Raw genomic sequence first — 21,825 nt, forward strand, 5'->3', positions numbered from 1 at the left:
TATACCCATGGCCTGTGTGAGCAATATATCATTTACTGACAACTTTGTGTAAAAAAATAAAAAAAAATAAAAAAAATTTTTTTCCTCGAAACTTGTGGCAAAATATAAACTATTCCATGGACTCACCATACTTCTCAGCCAGTAGCTTGGAGTGTCTACTTTGCAAAATGGGGTCATTTGGGGGGGTTTTGTGCCATCTTGAAATTTCAGGGCCTCTGAAACTGTGACAGGTAGTCAGGGGTAAAATCAGCAATTTACGCCATTAGAAAACCTGAAGATGTGGATTGGTTTTCGGGGGCGCGTACACAGCTAGGCTCCCAAAAAGTCTCACACATGTGGTATCCCTGTACTCAGGAGAAGCAAAAGAATGTATTTTGGGGTGTCATTTCACATATTCCCATGGCATGCATGAGCAATATATCATTTAGTGACAACTTTCTGTAAAAAAACAACAAAAAAAAAAAAAATAATAATTTTCCCGAAACTTGTGGCAAAATATAAAATACTCCATGGACTCACCATGCCTCTCAGAAAAAAGCTTTGGGTGTCTACTTTTCAAAAAGGGGTCATTAGGGGGGTGTTTGAACAGTTCCGGCATTTTATACTCAATCTTATCCACACATCACCCACTCTTCTAACCACTTGAAAACCAAGCCTTTTCTGTGCCTTTTTGTTTACATGAAAAAATATTTTTTTTTTACTAGAAAATTACTTTGAACCCCCAAACATTATATATTTTTTTAAAGCAGAGGCCCTATAGAATAAAATGGTGGATGTTGCAAATTTTTTTGTCACACGGTATTTGCGCACAGATTTTCCAAACGCAATTTTTGCGAAAAAAATACATTTTTTTTTAATTTATTGCACAAATACACTATATAATTCCAATTTTTTTGGTAAAATTTAAAAGATGATCTTATGCCGAGTTCATAGACACCTAACATGACATGCTTTAAAAATTGCGCATGCCTGCGCAGCGACAAAAACGTATGTACATTTTTGAAAACCTTTAAAAGTCTCTACAGGTTACCACTTTAGACTTACAGAGGAGGTCTACTGCAAGAATTACTGCACTCGATCTGGCGATCGCGGCGATACCTCACATGCATGCTGCAATTGTGGTTTACATATGACACTAGACCACCGCTTGCGTGCGCCATTGCGCGCAAGCACCGGGGGTAAGGGGGGGGGCTCAATTTTTTTTTTTTTTTTTCTTTTGCTTTTTTATGTTATTTTGACACCATTCCTTTAATTTTTTTTTTTTTTAAATCATTTTTATTGTTATCATAGTGAATTTAAATATCCCCTATGATAGCAATCTGTAGTGACAGGTACTCTTTTTAAAAAAAATTGGGGTCTTTTAGACTCTAGATCTCTCCTCTGACCTTAACGCATCTGACCACACCAAAATTGGTGTGATAAAATACTTTCCCAATTTCCCAATGGCCCTGTTTATTTCTGGCGATACAGAAGTCATAAAATGCTCGTAGCCTCCGGCATCTTAGGCCATAGAGATGATTGGAGCCATTCTCATCTCCAATTAGCTCTATGGTTAGATAATTGAACCACCGGCTGCACTCTCGGGTTAACCGGTGGGACAGGAGAGCCAGAGAAAAACCATGGAAGGCTGCGGAAGGCGGCGGTGGGGGGGGGGGGAGGCCCCTCCCACTGCATGTAAAAGCAGTCTAGCGGCCAATTACCTGCTAGAATTGCTTTTACATGTAAGCCGACCGCTGGCTGTAAAAAACGATACCAAGATGATGCCTAAATCTGCAGGCATCATCCTGGTATAACCACTCAAAGTCCAGCAACGTACCAGTACATTGCTGGTCCTTGTTTGGCATATAGGTTTTTTTTTTTTTCATGCAGCCTGTGGGCTGAACGGAAAAAAAGAGAACCTATCAGAAATCAGCACAGGAATAATGCGTAGTATTACTCATCATTAACCGCCCAAACAACCACCCACTGAATTTAATGATGGGTATACACGACACTATCCACGTATACCAAAATAGGATTTTAACTGCAGTGCTGAAATCAGAAAATCACCACAGCTGCTATCAGCAAAGGTATCCATATATGCTGAGCGCAAACGCTGTTTGTGTCAGAATATATAAAATCAATGCGTGGTAGCCGACGAGGGACCTGCAAGAGAAACAGGTCACAAAAGAATGAAAAAACAAACAAAGGACATTGAAAAAAAGTATAGTAGGAAGGAGTAGAAGGACATATAAAATGACTGACAACAACAGTTTTTGGATTTTCATCATTAACCGCCCAAACAACCACCCACTGAATTTAATGATGGGTATACACGGCGCTATCCACGTATACCAAAATAGGATTTTAACTGCAGTGCTGAAATCAGAAAATCACCACAGCTGCTATCAGCAAAGGTATCCATATATGCTGAGCGCAAACGCTGTTTGTGTCAGAATATATAAAATCAATGCGTGGTAGCCGACGAGGGACCTGCAAGAGAAACAGGTCACAAAAGAATGAAAAAACAAACAAAGGACATTGAAAAAAAGTATAGTAGGAAGGAGTAGAAGGACATATAAAATTACTGACACCACAACAGTTTTTGGATCCTTTTATTTTTCTTTCTAACTGTTCCTTTACTTCTTGATTTGGGAGGGACTGCGATCATCTGCGATCTTCTCTTCCAGCTTGGGTCTCTCAAAATGTCGATGGACATCCAACATCCTTCGAGACCCTGTGTTTATGTGCCCTACACTGTGTCGTGCTGTACCCTACGCTAATAATCCACTAGTGTATGGTAGCGCTCGAAACATTCCCCGATGCAGAGACCAGGTTGGTCAGGACATTTGGGACAATAATAACGGGTGTCACGCCTAAATCCGCGCTTGCTACAGACACGACATCTTCTTTGGGGCCATCTTTGGGTAGGGGTACTCGGGAGGACATGTGAAAAATGCCTCTCATGCAGCCGGCTCACTGCATCTGGAAGGGGAAGTTGGGCAGGCATGCCTCCTGGGTACAGGTAGGCAAGGATGATCTCTTCCTGGAATTCCCGGAAAGATCCAGTTCGTCCTGACGCCCTGTATAGGACAAAGGCGTTCAGCATAGCCAATTGGTATAGGTAAACAGACACTTTTTTGTACCAGCGTCTGGCTTTACGGGCAACTAAATACGGCGCCAAAAGCTGGTCGTTAAGGTCCACCCCTCCCATGTTAAGGTTATATTCGTGGACACAGAGGGGTTTCTCCACAACGCCAGTTGCCGTAGGAATTTGGATCGTCGTGTCTGGGTGAAGGGAGGACAGAACATAAACATCCCGTGTATCCTTCCACTTCACCGCAAGTAATTTGTCCGTTTTCAAGCAGGCTCTCGCCCCCCGACTAAGACGGGAATCTACAAGCCGTTGGGGGAAGCCCCGGCGATTAGGTCGCACGGTGCCACATGCGCCAAATTGTAAATCAAGAAGGTGACTAAATAGTGGCACGCTTGTATAAAAGTTGTCCACGTACAAATGGTACCCCTTTCCGGATAAGGGTGACACCAAGTCCCAAACGATCTTACCGCTGCTCCCTATGTAGTCTGGGCAGTTGGGGGGCTCCACACAGCTATCTTTTCCCTCATAGACCCGGAAACTAACTGTATAGCCTGTGGCCCTGTCACACAATTTATACAGTTTGACTCCGTACTTGGCACGCTTGCTGGGGAGGTACTGTTTCATAGCAAGGCGGCCAGTAAATTTAATCAGGGACTCGTCAACGCAGACAACTTGTTCGGGGGTAAACAAGGCTGCAAACCGCTGATTGAAGTGGTCTATGAGGGGCCGAATTTTGTGGAGCCGATCGTATGCAGGGTCTCCCCGAGGACGACAGAGTTCATTGTCGCTGAAATGCATAAATCGCAGAATTTGCTCGTATCTCGTCCTGGACATAGAGGCAGAGTACATGCGCATATGGTGAACTGGGCTAGTGGACCAATATAGCCGCAATTCACTCTGTTTAGTTATGCCCATGTGGAGGGAAAGGCCCAGAAAGATCTTAAATTCGGAAACCGTTATAGGTTTCCAGCCGAATTGTCTGGCAAGGTGTGAATTTGGGTTGGCGGCGATGAACTGTTGTGCATACAAATTTGATTGATCCACAATAGATCTGTAAAGATCTTCCGTGAAGAACAGCTCAAAAAAGTTCAGGGGCGTAAAACCAGCTGTCTCCACGTGGATTCCAGGTTGGGCGGTGAATGGGGGAAGTACTGGCGCTGTAGTATCAGTGGGTTGCCAATTAGGAAATGCCAGCGCATCAGGGAGGGCACTATGGGCTCTACGGGCCTGTCTTCGAATACGCGGTGGCTGCGGGCCACTACTTGTGCTAGCCACCGCACCAGCTTCAACTGCACTTAGGGGACTCGCCACGTCACCAGGTCTTACTGCAGTGCTGGTTGTACTAGGTCCAGGTTGTACTAGGCCGCTGGCGCTTGCCAGGTCGCCAGAAGGATGAGCGGCACTAGTACCCACACTCTGCTCCATACGAGCACCCTGCGATTCCTGCATCACAACAACTTCAGAATGGGGTCGGGTACGCCTGGGTCTAACAGGGACCCATCTGTCGTCGGAGCTATCTGTCAGGGAGCCGCTGCCGTCATCAGGTTCATATACTGACACTAATTCGGTCATTGTAGCTTCCCCTTCGCTATCAGATGACTCGGTCAGCATATAACTGAGAAGCTCTTCATCCCTGTACGAACGTTTGGTCATTTTGGCAACTAAATTTACTCGTACAGTGATGCGACTCACAGGTAATAAAAGCACCTGGTTGTCGAAGATTATTTCAAGCGCTACAAAAAAAACTGCTAATGCTAGCAGGGATCAGGCCTGACTCTGCTAACACAGCGGTTTTGTGTCTTGTGTTTTTTTGCAAGTGACAGTAATCTATTGATTACTACACTTGCCTGGGTGAAAGGGTTAAACGCAGGTGCTGGCCGGAATCAGTACTGATCGTGCAAACACCGCGTTTTGGGAACCCTAAACTATGGGGGCGCTAGTATAGTTCTGATCAGATCAGATATTGATCTGTTCAAACACTATACTAGAAATGGAAGTGTAGGTGCGTGCGTGCGTGCGTGCGTGCGTGCGTGGCAATCAAGGGGTTACTTCTAAACTATGCGCTGGGGATCTGGGGGGGGTGGCGGGGACCCTAAACCTCCTTTGGGAAAGAAACTAGCTAGCTAGCGCAACCTCAAGTCACAATGACACCAATACAAAATACAGTAAAAACAGTATATTATGTGTGTATTAGTGCTAATGTGACAGAGGGTGTAGGGGTTAACGGGATGTGATCAGGGGGGGATCAGGGGTTTAAATCTTTATTGGAAGGGACTGGCGGGTATCCTAAGGATAAAAGGAACGGTGGCAAGCGCTAAACCTGGTCACAAGTCACACTTATACGGGTATATAGAAAATGCTATATACTGTATACAGTGTGCGTTGTGGCAGGGGGTGTAGGGGTGATCAGGAGGGGATCAGGGGATTAAATCTTTATTGGGCGGGTGGGGGGGACCCTAAACCTGCTTGGGACACAAACTTAGTCGCCTGCGCTAATTCTGATCACAATGACACTAATACAAAAATACAAAAACACAGTATATTACGTTTGTATTAGTGCTGATGTGACAGAGGGTGTAGGGGTTAACTAGCGGTGATCAGGGGGGGATCAGGGGCTTAAATCTTTATTAGGGGGGGGTGGCGGGTAATTCAAGTGGAAAAAGGGGGGTCGCAAGCGCTAGACCTGACCACAAATCACACTTATACGGGTATATAGCAAAATGCTATATACTGTATACGGTGTGTGTTATGGCAGGGGGTGTAGGGGTGATCAGGGGGGGGTCAGGGGCTTAAATCTTTATTGGGCGGGTGGCGGGGACCCTAAACCTTCTTGGGACAGAAACTTAGTCGCCTGCGCTAATTCTGATCACAATGACACTAATACAAAAATACAATAACACCGTATATTGCGTTTGTATTAGTGCTGATGTGACAGAGGGTGTAGGGGTTAACGGCGGTGATCAGGGGGGGTTCAGGGGGGATCAGTGGGTTAAATCTTTATTAGGGGGGGGTGGGGGGTAATTTGAGTGGAAAAGGGGGGGGGTCGCAAGGGCTACACCTGTTCACAAATCACACTTATACAGGTATATAGGTATATGCTATATGCTGTATATAGTGTGTGTTGTGTCAGGTGCTGTAGGGGTTAATTGGGGGGGCGATCGGGGGTGAAATGTGCCTATCTAACTGTGTGTGGGTGTGCTTGGTGCAGTACTCACAGTAAGATGTGCTCTCCTCTCACGCTGGATCCAAAAAGACCGTTGTGGGGGGAGGGCACATCTCCTCTAAGCCTGTGTTTACATTTCACAGGCTTAGAGGATGATCTGATTGGGCAGGACCGATCAACAGGTCCAGACCAAAAATGATTGGCCTGGACCTGATGACTGATCGGTTCTGAACCCAATCGAGTCATCATCGGCGGCGGGGACGCGCGGGAGCGCGCACAGGGCCGGCAAATTGTGCTGACGTAGGCCTACGTCAGTTTGCCTGGCCGGGGCTGAGTGCCGACGTAGATCGTCGTGCGCCGGTCGTAAAGTGGTTAAAGGACGAAGTGTCCTCCACTGGGATAACCGTGGCTTTATTCAGCCTGGAAATAGGTGGATCCACCACTGGTGGTACCGTCCATTTCTTAATGAGGGATTCCTCAAACGGATAGCGTCTAGCAATACGCTTGGAAATAGTAAAGGTACGCTTAGAATGCTCCCATTCTCCTTTAATTTTATTACCAAAACACTTGGGTACAGGAAAAACCTTCACCGTTTTGATGGGCTTGTTAGTACCAAAGGGAATCTCTGTTTCAGTTGCCTCTGCCGGTAAAACCTCAAGTCTTAAGGTTTCCCGCACCGCCACAACTAGTGCATCCACCAATGCTTCTTCCTGAATTATGGCGGAAGAATGAACGTTCTCCTCACTGTCTGAGGGAGCTTTACCTGAGATAACAGCCCTTGCAGAGGGACCTGCAGCTGCAGTGACCATCTCTGAATCTGAGTCAGAGGTGTCAGATGATATAGGGGTAGGCGGGGTCGCTTTCTTGACCCCCGTCCCTGACAGGCCGCCTCCACCCGAGCCACCATAGACTCCAAAACTGCTGTAAATGCATCCATACTCTGTGCACCGGCGGGTCCCGTGGCCCCCTCGAGGGAAACAGGTGGGGGTACTTGTGTGGCAGGGTCCATGATTATTCCAGTAACTACCCGGAAAATTCAATCCAAACTTAAATAAAAAACTTTTTTTTTTTTTTTTTTTTCAGACCCCCAGCGCCACAAAAGCCCCTCAGTGTTACCTGCTAGGGATCCCGATCGATCGAGAGAGAGAGAGATAGACCCCCAGGCTCACCACTTGATGCTCAGAGTTCACTGCAACAGGTTACAGCGCTGTCTCCACAAACAGGAAGTCTTTTGGCTGGCTGCCCGGGAAGAAAGGAGGCGGCTCCGCCCCTCTGCACGCCTTCCGGCGCCTCCCCTAGCTCCACGAGGTGTTTGAGTCACCTCAAACATGGCCGCCCCCATGCTGCAGACACGAGGCTACGCCAAAATGGCGGCCTCGTGCGATCTACGGCGGTCTGTTACAGCATAGCGGCGTCCTGCAGAGTAACTAGGCATCGCAAAATCTTTCTCTCATGGAGATCAGCTTGACCGGCGGTACCGAACCCTGGCGGAACCGCGTGGCTGTCGGGAGACATGCTTCAGCTGGAGGAATGACCTGGCAAGCCGCATACCTGTCCTGTGGCTTCTGAAAGGTAGGATACTTCTAGTAACACAGTAAGATTCCAGTGCTGCCACATATTACAATCATTTAAACATACTTTGTAATTAGATTGTCAGCTCCCAAACCAACAAGACCCGTCAGGGGGAAAAGGGGAACATACTACTCACCATACCGGAACCAGGCGGGCGCCAACTCCTGACAGTACCCCTCTCCACCGAAGTTGGAGGGCTGTCGACCAATACGGACGCCGTGACTCATGGTCCTTGGCGTTTCAGTGAGACGTTTAACTCGCAGGGTCAGTCCCCTCCAGTGGGACTATGTCGCGGCCGACCCAGCGCGGAGCTATGGCCTGCACGCGCTCGTAGGCTGAACTGAGGTGACCACTGGATCTCAACATCCCGCAACAAGGTATCTAGGTCCTTACTCCTGACTAGACAGAAAAAAACTGATTTGCTGTGGCAGAGAGAGAGAGGATATACCCTCGGGGACTGCCCCTAGGGTGTGGCCAGAGCATTTTATTTCCTGTCTAGTCCTACTCCTGTGGAGGCGACATAACCCGAAGGTGCTGTATCACCGAGGACTACGTCTGTCAATGAGCGATAGAGAAAAGATGTTGAATTTGAAGGGGTAGCTCTACAAATATTCTCGGATCTCTCTAGGGAGACTTTAGGGAGAAGTTGCGCCGTAAAACCCTACTGGCGGTATTGAGGAGTGAGGGTGTTACATATCAATGGGGCTTCCCTGCATGCTTAATTGCAACTAAAAATGGTAGTTTATTTGTCCTGCTCTTCCCTGAAGAATTACCGGTATTTTCGCAAGCGTTAGGCATACCTCTTCCAGATCTACCAGGATGGCAGGATCAAACACAGTTTTTTGCTATAAATTTAGAATCACAATGGCGGAAAACACCGAATAGAAAGGGAGCATCTATAACACCTGGCCCCTCTAAAAAGAAGGAAGGTTGAAATGGACTTCTCCGGTGATCAATCTTTGAATTAGTAGAAATATATGTGAAAAAGGAGGGAAAAGGGGAAAGAAAGAGGAAAGGAAAGATGTGTTTTGTTTTTTTTTTCCCTTCCTTTTCTTGGGAATATTTCATGGTGCCGGAGTCGGATGCTATGCCAGACTGTGCCAATCAATATCGCACATTTTTTTTTTTTTTTGTTAGAATATCAGCTGCCCCTTCCCTTAGAAGGGGGGGGCGCAGATCCCACCCAATATACCTGATGTGGTTAATCTGGGTGGGTTGGGATTGATGCGACCCCCACATCCCCAAGGGGAACACGGCATTGTGATGTGTAAATACAATTCTGTACCCAATAGATATTACTCCATGCAAGAGATCTTAACTAGTCATGGTTCTAAATTCTTTCTTTTTTTTTTTTGTTTGTTTTTGATGTTTTTTCTTATTATTTGTTATTCTTGTCAATAAAGAATTACCCCCCCCCCCAAGGTGTGGTGCTGGCAAGGGTGGTGGACACAGTGTTTCCTATGTTATTTTTGGATAAAATGGCCAATTTAGTAGTAACCTCCTACAATGTTAGAGGTTTGAACCTTGCAGTTAAATGGCAAAGTCATGAAAGAATTAAAGAAAACAGCAAGTTCTATTGTGTTTTTGCAAGAGACTTATTTTACCCATACAACTACAGTAAAACTTTTTTTCACCTCAATACCCACAATGGTTTCATAGCTTATCGGATATTCATAGAGCTAAAGGGGTGGCTATTGGGTTTAAAAGACAGGTATCATTTAGTCTCACTAAAATGCTAGCAGACGATTATGGCCGTTTACTGTTCTTGAAAGGATATGTTGATAACGTACAATGCACTTTGATTAATATCTATGGACCAAATTATGATCAACCTGCATTTTTGCTACAAATACTATCGAAAATATCTAAGTTCTCAGAAGGAATGATTATATTTGCAGGCGATATTAACATGACATTGGATCCTCTAATAGACACATCCCAGTCTCGATCACATATCTCCTTTAAACGCATTTCATTGATAAAGAAAAAATTAAATGAATTACAGCTGATGGATACATGGCATTTGCTCCATCCTAAAAGTAGGGACAATTCCTATTACTCTAAAGTGCATAATGCATATTCCCGTTTGGATCATATATTCATTGACCATTTTAGCCTCCCACTTCTCCGTTCGGCCTCTATAGGCATTGTCTCCATCTCTGACCATGCTCCAGTATCCGCTGGTCTGGCTCTGCCCTCTCTCTCCCCGCGCTCTAACAACTGGAAACTAAATGAGTATCTCCTTGCTAATACTACATATGTTAATACACTATCTGAAAGAATGCGAGAATATTTTTTGGACAATAGTTCTAAAGATGAAGGGTGGAAGAAATTCCGCCCTTATGGACAAAAGAATGGGCTGCGGCCAACCTCAAAATATAGTCCAAAGACTAGATCAATAGTCCCATGTAGCTGCTCTGCAAGACAGCAACGCCCCTGCTTGCACCTGCATCTGGATAAAGGGGCACACCACTACAGGACCAACTGAATGAACCACAGCGCACAACAGGGAAATAGGCATCTGACACCACCGGAATGTGGAAGTGTGGTGGATGCTGAAAAGCTTTCAGAAAGAGAGGCTCCACTACCCAGGTGAAGGAGATACCTTCCCCCCCAAGAGCCCCACACATCGAAATTGTTGGATAAGAGGATATTATATCAAGGCCCATTACCCCTGTAGGGGTACATATTTCTGGTGAGTGCGGTAGAAATTGGAGGGGTGCACTGGTTTTTCTCACCTACCACCCAGCACTTGGACCACCCGGAATATCACCAATTGAATGAGATATTTTTGCTTCACTTTATAGCACGTTTAAAGACTGTTTATCACCCTTTGGTGGATTATCACTTTTTTATTTTGTGTTTAACACTGTATGGACTTCTTACCTTTTTTATTGGATTATTATACTGCTTCAATTTTGTGATCACTATTATCATTTTAATCTCTTTCATTGGCACACAGTCTTTTTTGCACATTAAATTTATTTATATATTTTTTATGAGCACTTTTTAATCAGATTACATAAGACTATATTCTTTAAATTTGTGAAACACCACTATTATCCTTTCACTGGTAGACAGATTTTGTTTATCAACTTACTTAACTATTTATTGCACATATCACTTTGAGCACTACTTTGGGGGAGAGTGCTCTCTAAATTTGCTTTGTACTCTTTTATATACTTATGCCCTATACAGTGGACTGCACGCCATTATTTAAACTAGCACATTAGCACTTTACGTTGTGACAATTAAACTACTGTAACCTTTTTTTACACCATTTTGTACATAATTAGGCAGCGCCATCTCACCTCACCCATCCCATAATAGTTCTAAAGATGTTCCACCATCCCTACTATGGGAGGCCCATAAAGCCACTATAAGGGGAAGATTGATGGAGCTCGGGGCGCAGAGGAAGAGAGAGCGGGGACAACTACTTAAAGACACACTGAGACAGGTTGCAGAATTGGAAAAAGCTCATAAAATATCTATGCATAAGTCGCATCTGGATGCCTTGGCGGAAACAAGAGAGGAACTTAAGGAGATTCTAGATTTGGAAGTAAAAAGGGAAATCCTATTTAATAACACAAAACATGTATGAGTGGGGTAATAAACCAGGGAAACAATTAGCTAGATCATTAAAAGATAAAACATCAGCAGGCTTTATCGCAAAAATTAAATTACCTTCTGGAGAATTTGTTTATTCCTCACCTCATATAGCCAACGCCTTTAAAGAATTCTACGCAGCTCTTTATAATATTAAAGATAATCAATTATGCAATAATTACTAAAAATAAAATTAAAAGAATTCAGGATTTCCTTGAACAAGCTAATCTCTCAAGATTGCCTGGGGCAGAATTGGAAGAGTTGGAGGCAGATTTCCCTATTGATGAATTTAAACGTGCACTGGCATCGGTCCCTCTGGGCAAGGCACCATGCCCAGATGGGTTTACTCTTGCGTATTATAGGACATTTAGTAAAATCTTGCTCCTAACATGACTAATTATGCTAATTCAATTGGAGGCCCTAGAGGTCTTCGATTAGAGACTCTAGGTGCTAATATTACAGTCATTCCTAAGCCAGGTAAGGCTTACGTACTTACATACTGCGGAAGTTACCATCCAATTTCATGATTAAATGTTGATGTTAAACTATACGCAAGGTCCTAGCTACCAGACTGATGGATTTACTTCCTAAATGGATCTCATTGGATCGAACAGGATTTATTCCAGGCAGAGAAGCCAGAGACAATTCTCTGCAAGCAATATCCATTATGCATTATGTTCGCAAGATGTCCCAGTCTACACTGTTCTTGTCAACAGATGTAGACAAAGCAATCAATAGGGTAGACTGGGACTACCTTATGACGACGTTACATCATTTTGGAATAGGGCAGAAAATGTTTGATCGGATCTCGGCCTTGTACTCATGCCCTACGGCTAGGGTGAGAGTCAATGGCCTGTTGAGCGACTCTATTCCCCTGTTCAATGGGACAAGACAAGGCTGTCCGTTATCACCTCTATTATTTACAATTGCTTTGGAACCTTTTTTGTCCATGGTTAGGAATGACTGTAATATTAAAGGAGTTCTAAAGATGGGTACACTAGTTCACAAATATGCTGCATATGCAGACGATATTTTGTTTTTCATTCAGAACCCACGTATATCGCTTCCAAAACTTTTAGAATCTTTCTGAATTTTTCAAAATCTTTCTAACTTTAAAATAAACTTGACAAAATCGGAAATATTAAATATTAATATTCCAATAAAAGCAGCAGATCTTTTAAAACCTCTGTTTCCACTTACATGGCAGCCTTACAAACTTAAATATCTGGGAATTTATTTAACATCTTGCCCATCATCTCTGTTTCAATCGAATTACATTCCTTTACTAAATGAAATTAAAGCCAATCTTAATAAATGTTCATCGCTTGCCCATTCCTGGGTAGGGAAAATTAATATCATATAAATTAATATTCTGCCACGAATACGTTTTTTTTTTTTTTTCCAATGATACCGTGGGGAGTTCCAATTGGTTTCTTTCCAAAGATAGAAACACTAATCTCTCGATATGTGTGGGGAAGGAAACATCCAAGAATCTCTAAATTGGTCTTGCCCCGATTTTCTCATAATGGAGGCCTCGCTTATCCCGACATAAAAACGTATTATTATGCTATTATTTTGAATCGGATAAAGGATTGGAAATATGCAGAAAACAAAAAATTGTGGGTACAAGTGGAGTCATAGATGGGAAAAGTAGATTTAGCAGTTATCCCTTGGCTTCCGAGAGCTTTTAGAGGTATTTCACCTGGGGTTTCATCACTAACTACTTCTACATTAGCTATATGGGATATATTATATAAAACATTTAATTGGCCCTATAACTCCCCATTGATGCCTCTACTTAAACATAATTTCTTCCCCCCAGGTATGGTTGATCAGGGATTTGGTCGATGGTCCTTGGAGCGACCTTTGTTACTACATCAGGTACTTGAAGTAGGTTCTATTAAACCGCTTACGGAAATTTTGGGAAATCAACCAATTAAGTATTTGGACAAATGGAGACACAATCAGCTTGCTAGGTTTATACGAACCTTACCTCAACCTCTAAGAGGTATGGAAGATTTAAATACATTTGAAGTAATATTACAAAATAAATTACCCCCCACCGATGGAATATCTAAATTCTATAAAAGCCCTAATAGGCATTCGGACACCTTTATATCCAGATTATCTTGATAGATGGCAAGTAGATCTACAACATTCAGTGACGGCTATACAGAAAGATAAAATTTTGCTAACCTGTACCACTTCAATCTCATCAAAAATTATAGAAACTAATTATAAATTACTAGCTAGATGGTACTATACGCCAGTCAAATTGCAAAAAATGTTTCCCTCTAGATCATCGCTGTGTTGGAGACAGTGTGGGAAATCTGCTTCTCATGCCCACATTTGGTGGGATTGTCCATATATTTGCCAATTCTGGTTACAAGTGATCGAATGCATAGGAAAAATAACTGATTGTACATTACAGATGAACCCTTGGACAATACTTTTTCATTGTACCAGGGATTCACCTCACGTATATAGGAGATCAATTGTCCCACATCTTTTGGATGCAGCCAAGGCTTTAATTCCAGCTATGTGGGGAGAAATAGAAGCCCCTATGTTGAAACAATGGATGAAGAGAATAGACGATGTGTGTTTATTGGAAGAACTCTTGTACATATCTAGAAGAAATCTGGATAGACATAAAGCAATATGGAATAGTTGGTATTTATTTAAAACCACCCTAGCCTATAGGACAATTGCGATTACATAGGTATCATGGAATAATGCTGTAGATGTTGGTAAAATCTGAATCCATTGCTTTTGAGTATAGCTTATCTTTTGTGAACTGATGGGCTTTTGAGGAGTAATGGAATTTATCAGAGTGTAGAAGCATGGGTTATTACTGGGTCCACCACCTATGACCAGCACTTTATAATTACTCCTTTCCTCTTTTTTTTTTTTTTTTTGCTCCCTCCTTTTTTTTTCTGTGTGAGTTTATTTTTTTCAAAGAAAATTAAATAAAAATGTATTAAATAAAAAAAATACCACAGGACATGGTTCCAGTAATTCACGTTCTTAGTCTGCTTGTCTTCAGCAAACTGTTTGTGGGCTTTCTTGTGCATCATCTTTAGGAGAGGCTTCCTTCTGGGATGACAGCCATGCAGACCAATTTGATGCAGTGTGCGGCATATAATCTAAGCACTGACAGGCTGACCCCCCCCACCCCCTTCAATCTCTGCACCAATGCTGGCAGCACTCATATGTCTATTTTCCAAGACAACCTCTGTAAATGACGCTAAGCCGATGCACTCAACTTCTTTGGTCGACCATGGCGAAGCCTGTTCTGAGTGGAACCTGTCCTGTTAAACCGCAGTATGGTCTTAGCCACCGTGCAGCAGCTCAGTTTCAGGCTCTTGGAAATCTTCTTATAGCCTAGGCCATCTTTATGCAGAGCAACAATTCTTTTTTCAGATCCTCAGAAAGTTCTTTGCCATGAGGTGCCATGTTGAAATTCCAGTGACCAGTATGAGAGAGAGAGCGAGAACACCAAATTTAAAGCACCTGTTCCCCATTCACACCTGAGACCTTGTAACACTAACGAGTCACATGACACCGGGGAGGGAAAATAGCTAATTGAGCCAATTTGGACATTTTCACTTAGAGGTGTACACACTTTTGTTGCCAGCAGTTTAGACATTAATGGCTGTGTGTTGAGTTATTTTGAGGGGGACAGCAAATTTACACTGTTATACAAGCTGTACACTCACTACTTAACATTGTAGCAAAGTGTCATTTCTTCAGTATTGTCGCATTAAAGGATATAATAAAATATTTACAAAAATGTGAGGGGTGTACTCACTTTTTTAAAATACTACTACACACACACTAGGCAGATACTTCCTCTAGTGGATGTCTGTCTGTTACTAGTGTGTTGTTAATGTTGCTATGCTTTTTCTGATGAAGGAACAAAGCCACTTTCAAAAATATTTTGAACTACTGCTACAGTATGTATCTGTTCACTGTACCACCACAATTTTCAGTACCTCACCAGAAGTCCGGAAAACACAGACTTGAACTGCAGGGAAGCAGTGACATACAGAGCGAATTACAAAATAGATGACTTAATCTCCTAAACTCGTTCACTGTAATGCAAGTAAAGTAGGACAGCCAAATGTGTAGTTTATTCTTAGAAATGCTTCTTTTTTATTCAGGTTGCAGCCATCCAAGATGGTGGTGCCAAGCAGCAGTGCAAAGGCTTTTACATCATACTAAAAATATATTAAATACATACTGTATATAATCTTATGGCAAAGTTTCTGGTAATACGGTTTATTTAGGAATGCTGTAAAAGCAAGCAAAGGCATTGCTGGTAACCCAAACATAATAAGCATTTTAATATTTATGCAACTCTTCCTCACTTGTTAACTTGGCGTCTAAACTACATTTAAAAATTTGTAAATGTATTACATCTGTATATATGACTTACCCAAAACACCGCACATAAGGTACAAATTAGACAAAGCTGTAAAATAAAAAATAAAAATAAAATTAGGTGACGCAAACTGTATTAATTTTATATTTATATAGATTAAGCAATTGAACTGCTTTAAAGCTTAAAGTGGTTGAAAACCTTTTCATAGTAAAGTGACTAGCATCTGATGATTCACAGAGATTATATAAATCCTCCTACATAGAGCATAGATTGAATCTGTTTATGTGCAGCCCTCCTCTCCTCCTACAGCCTTCCAAAACACATTTTTCAAAGAATGTCTTAGCTCTGAAAATAAAGGGGTGGGAACCTGAAGTCTCACACTGCAGAGGAGAGATCCGAGCCCTGAATGGAGGGAAGAGCCACCCCCCCGTCCTCACAGTACACAGAAACATGCACAGTTGTGGCTGTAAATTACAGGCTGTGTGCTGGGGCTCTCTTCCCCGATCACCAATTATCTCTAGGAGCAGGGAAAAGTGGTCAGAAGTGACTCAGGCAGATAACAGAGGTAATAAGGCAGCAGAGAGAACTTCGACTCTGTGCTTTATATAGAGACAAGTACACAGTACAGAAGGATGTGCTTTATTAATATTTCATGTCTGAGGTTTACAACCACTTTAACGGATGTGTGTTCAAATGTGTACTTCAATTAATACATATAAACATTTTAGGCTTGTAATTGTGGAGATGTGTAACTATTTACTAAAGATATTAGAAACAGCTTTCCATAGCATTCAAATAGGCAGACTAAAGTCTTTTTTTTTTTTTTTTTTTGCTTAAAAATAACAAACATGTAATACTTACCTGCTCTCTGCAGTGGTTTTGCACAGAGCAGCTCAGATCATTCTCTTCTGGATCCTCCCTCCTGCTGAGTGCCCCCACAGCAAGCAGCTTGCTATGGGAGCACCCGAGCCTAGGTTCTTTGTCCCCATCAGGCCACAGGCCTGCGTTTCGGCCACGCCCCCTCTCTCTCCTCATTGGCCCACTGACTTTAATTGAAAGCAGTAGGAGCCAATGGCGCCCAGTGCTGTGTCTCAGCCAATCAGGAAGGAGAGTCCCGGGCAGTCGAGTCTCCTGTGCAACATTGCTGGATTTATTTAAAAAAAAAATTAAATGAGCAAATATTTATTGGTTTGCTCAAAAGTTATAGCGTCTACAAACTATGGTGCATATACTCGAATTTACGCAGATTTTACTTTGACCGCCTAGCTCCTTTTTTGAAGTGCTAAAATGGCAGGGCAGTATATAAACCACCCCCCCCCCCCCGCCCCAAATTACCCCTTTTTTGTAAAGTAGACACCCCAAGGAACTTGCTGAGAGGCAAGTTGAGCCCATTGATTATTCATTTTTTTCAAGTGTTTGAAAAATTACAGCAAGAATAAAAAAAAAAAAAAAAAAAAAAAAGGTTGTCCTTGAAATTATATATTGCTCACACATGCCATGGGAGTGTGTGAAATTACACCCCAAAATACATTCTACTGCTTCTCCTGAGTATGGGGATACCCCATGCGTGAGACTTTGGCAGGCTAGCTGCGTACAGGACCCCAAAAACCAATCACCACCTTCAGGCTTTCCAAGGGTGTAAATTGCTGATTTCACTTCATTACTACCCATCACAGTTTTGGAAGCCCTGAAACAGCAAGATAGCACAAAACGCCCCAAATGACCCCATTTTGGAAAGTAGACACTCCCAAGCTATTTGCTGAGAGGCATGTTGAGTCAATGGACTATTTTATATTTTGCCACAAGATTCGGGAATTTTTTTTTTTTTTTTACACAAAGTGTTCACTTAAAATGATATGTTGCTTACACATGCCATTAGTATATGTGAATTCCCCCCCCCCCCCCCGAAGTACATTCTGCTGCTTCTCCTGAGTATAGGGATACCACATGTGTTAGACTTTTTGACAGTCTAGCCGGGTACAGGACCCCGAAAACCAATCACCGCTTTCAGGCTTTCTAAGGGCGTAAATTGTTGATTTCACTCAATACCCATCACAGTTTCGGAGGTCATGAAATGCCAACATAGCACAAAACGCCCATTTTCAGAAAGTAGACACCCCTAGCTATTTGCTGAGAGGCATGTTGAGTATTTTGTAGATCTCGCTTTTCGTCACAAAAGTTTTAAAAATTAGAAAAAGAAAAAAAAAAAAAATTTCTTTATTTTATAGTTTTCTGTCTTTTTTTGTTTATAGCGCAAAAACAAAAAGAAAATCCCAACGGTGATCAAATACCATCAAAAGAAAGCTCTATTTGTGGGGAAAAGGACAAACTTTGTTTGGGTACAGCATTGCATGACTGTGCAATTACCAATTAAAGGTTGCACAGTGCCAAATTCCAAACAACTGGATTTTTGTCTTACCGTAAAATCCTTTTCTCTGATGTTCATTGACAGACACAGCTCCAAATCTTCTTTGACCCGTGGGTTATGCTGCTCTTCCTAGGAGTAGGACACCAGGTGGGAAAACTGGATTTTTGTAAGTACTAACCGTAAAATACTTTTCTTTTGAAAGTTCGACAGACACAGCTCCTTATCTTCATGACTCATAGGCTTATGCTCCTCCTTCTAAGTATAAGCACTAAGCAGGAAAAAAAAACTTAACCTCGCCAATGGGGGCTGTCCCTGCAGGCATAACCCCTCAGACTCTGCTATCATCAAACAGTTTAGTTGGCGTTCTAAGGATTTTTAGAAGACAAAAAACCCCATACTTTAAAAGTAGAGGGGCGGGTGCTGCGTCTGTCGATGAACTTCAGAGAAAATATAATTTGTGTAAGAACTTACCGTAAAATTATTTTCTCTGAGTCCTCTGACAGTCGCCGCCCACTCATACAGTCTTCACTACTGGGTTTTGGTCTTATCCACAGGAGTAAGCTAGGCAGAAGATTTTGTTAGAAAACATTCACAAAACCTTGTATAGACACACCTACAGGGGGCTGTCCCTCTGGTCCAATACCCCCCTGCTAGCAGCATTCCCAAATCAGTTTGGTAGCAAGCAGTATATAGGTCCATGAACCCCAAAATAGGGGTGGGGGACGGCGACTGTCAGAGGACTCAGAGAAAGTTTTTTTACGGTAAGTTCTTACAAAAATTCTATTTTCTCTTAAGTCCTCTGACAGTCGCCACCCACTCATACAGTCTTCACTACTGGGATGTCCCAAAGCAGTGTAGATGTGAGGCCAAAACATCAAGTCTGTACATTTTTGTAAAGGTGTGCACGGACGACCAGGTCGCCGCTTTACACACCTAGGACACCGAAGCCTGATGGCGGAAGGCCCAAGACGCCCTCACCGCTCTGGTAGAGTGCGCCATGACAGGGAAAGGTGGAACCTGTTCCCTAAGGGAATAAGCCTGTACAATCATCTGTCTGATCCATTTAGAAATGGTTGCCGCAGACGCAGTCATACCCTTCCGAGGTCCCTCAGGAAGGCCAAAAAGAGAATCCGACTTCCTGAAGGATTCAGTAGACGACAGGTAAACCCTGATCGCCCGGACTACATCCAAATCCAAGGAATGCAAGGCAAACTCCTTAGGATGCTTAGGTTTTGCACACAGCGAAGGCAAGACAATGTCTTCGTTGAGATGAAAATCGGACACCACCTTTGGAAGAAGAGATTGATGAGGTCGCAAGACCACCTTATCCCTATGAACAACCAGATAGGGGGAGCGGCAAGACAGGGCCGCCAACTCCGACACTCTGCGAGCAGATGTGATCGCCACCAGAAAGGCGACTTTCTGTGACAGCGCAGGCAGAGGAATCTCCCAGATGTTCTCAAAGGGAGGACGTTGCAAAACGGACAGAACCAAATTCAAGTCCCAAGGAGGCAAGGGTGCCCTCCTAGGGGGAGCCAGATGACGCACCCCTTGAATAAAGGTGCGGATCAAGGAATTGGACGCCAAGGGGCGCTGGAAGAGAATGGCCAGCACAGATAACTGACCCTTAATAGTGATCAGCGCAAGACACTGGTCCATACCAGATTGCAGGAAGGCTAACACCCTCGCCACCAAAAAGGAGCGAGAATGGAAACCCTGCGATTCACACCAGGCGAAATAAGCCTTCCAGGTACGATAATAAATCTTACCGGACGAGGCCTTCCTAGCCTTGAGTAAGGTAGGAATGACCGCCAACGAGAGACCCCGATCTCTCAAGACCTGACTGTCAACAGCCACGCCGTTAAAGCCAGCGACTGTAAAGCAGGATGGAAGATCGGCCCCTGAGACAGCAGATCGTCTCGTAATGAGAGCCACCAGGGAGGCTCCACGACCAGTTGTACGATGCCCGCGTACCAAGACCGGCATGGCCAGTCTGGGGCCACTAGAATCACCAACCTCGGTTCCGAGGCCAACCTGCGAAGGAACCTGGACAGCAATTGAATCGGGGGGAAGGCATAAATCAGGCGATACCGATTCCAAGGCACTACCAACGCGTCCGAGGCGTCTGCCAGAGGGTCACGCGTTCTTGCCACGAACCTTCCCACCTTGTTGTTTAGCCGTGATGCGAACAGATCCACGTCCGGGGATCCCCACCACACACACAGCATCTGAAACACCTCCGGGTGTAGGGACCATTCCCCCTGGTCCAGGGTCTGACAGCTCAGATAGTCGGCCTGCCAGTTCTCCACACCTGGAATGTGAACTGCCGAAATCGCTGGGACCTGCGTCTCGGCCCAAGACAGAATCTCGGCCACTTCCTTGGCCGACCCGACACTCCTGGTGCCCCCTTGGTGATTTATGTAAGCCACCGCAGTTGCGTTGTCCGTCTGCACACACACAGGGCGGCCCCGAAGATGATCCGACCAATGGAGCAAACAGTCTGATCGCTCGCAGTTCCAAGATATTGATCGACATTGAGGATTCCACCTCCGACCAAGTGCCCTGGGCAGACAAATTGCCCAGAACGCCACCCCAGCCCAACAGGCTGGCGTCCGTGGTGACCACCATCCATGACAACGGCCGGAAGGATTTCCCTTCCGTCAGAGCCGGAGACTGGAGCCACCACAGAAGATCCGCTCAGACTTGGTGGCTCAAAGAGATCCTCCTTTCCAAGGAATGAGGACGTCTGTCCCACCTGGCCAGAATCTCCGCTTGCTGAGATCGTGTGTGGAACTGTGCAAATGGTATAGCCTCGAAGGCCGACACCATCAATCCCAGGGACTGTATGCAGGTTCTGAGCAATGAGGACTCGTTGTCCCTGAGGGACCTGACCTCGTTCTGCAGAGTCCGGAGTTTGTCCTCAGGCAGGAAGACTTTTGCCTGGGCGGCGTCCAGAACCATCCCCAGGTAAGGGAGGTGAACAGGAGACAATGTCCACTTCTGAAAATTAATGGTCCACCCGAACTCCTGAAGCATCTGAACTGTGGTTGACAGATCACGCAACAGAGTGGCACTGGAACTTGACCTTAATAGGAGATCGTCCAGATACCCAAGGATTGCAATCCCCTGCGCCCGCAACAGGGCCAGGACAGGAGCCAACACTTTGGTAAACACCCTTGGAGCCGAAACGGGATTGAAAGGCAACGCCACAAACTGATAGTGCTCCTTCGCGAGTGCGAATCGGAGGTACCTCTGATGACCTTCGTAAATGGGGATGTGTAAATACGCATCCTTGAGGTCGATGGAAGCCAGATAAAACTCCCGGACTCAGGGAGGCCACCACCGATCGGAGGGACTCCATGCAGAATTTTTGAGCCCGCGCGAAGCGGTTCAGAAACTTAAAGTCCAGAATTGGACGCACCTTGCCCTCCTTTCTGGGCACCGTAAACAGATCAGAGTAAAAACCCCGAAACTTGTCCGGATGTGGCACCGGGATGATCACCCCCTGGGTGAGGAGATCCTGAACCGCCCATTGGAGATCTTGGAAACGATCTGGGGTCAAATGAAGATTTGAGGGAAAGAATCTAGTTGGGCATGATCGAAATTTGATCTTGTACCTTGATCAAATGAGTTCCTTACCCCATCTGTCCTGAACCTTG

The 21,825-nt window shown here is 44.2% G+C and overlaps 1 protein-coding gene across 1 annotated transcript in view; it reads right to left on the reverse strand.

The window, feature by feature from the left end:
* Positions 1 to 21,825, reverse strand: part of SFT2D1 (SFT2 domain containing 1) — a gene marked incomplete at its 3' end in the record, with an annotated part of 418,618 nt that overhangs the window by 159,293 nt on the left and 237,500 nt on the right. Inside the window, exon 5 of the mRNA XM_082250937.1 lies at positions 15,853 to 15,888. Coding sequence (XP_082107063.1) covers positions 15,853 to 15,888 — 36 coding nt within the window. The remainder of the gene's footprint in view (positions 1 to 15,852; positions 15,889 to 21,825) is intronic.

This window comes from Pelophylax lessonae (genome assembly GCF_965119305.1).
Source record: "Pelophylax lessonae genome assembly, chromosome: 3".
In the NCBI taxonomy this organism is placed as follows: Eukaryota; Metazoa; Chordata; class Amphibia; order Anura; family Ranidae; genus Pelophylax; species Pelophylax lessonae.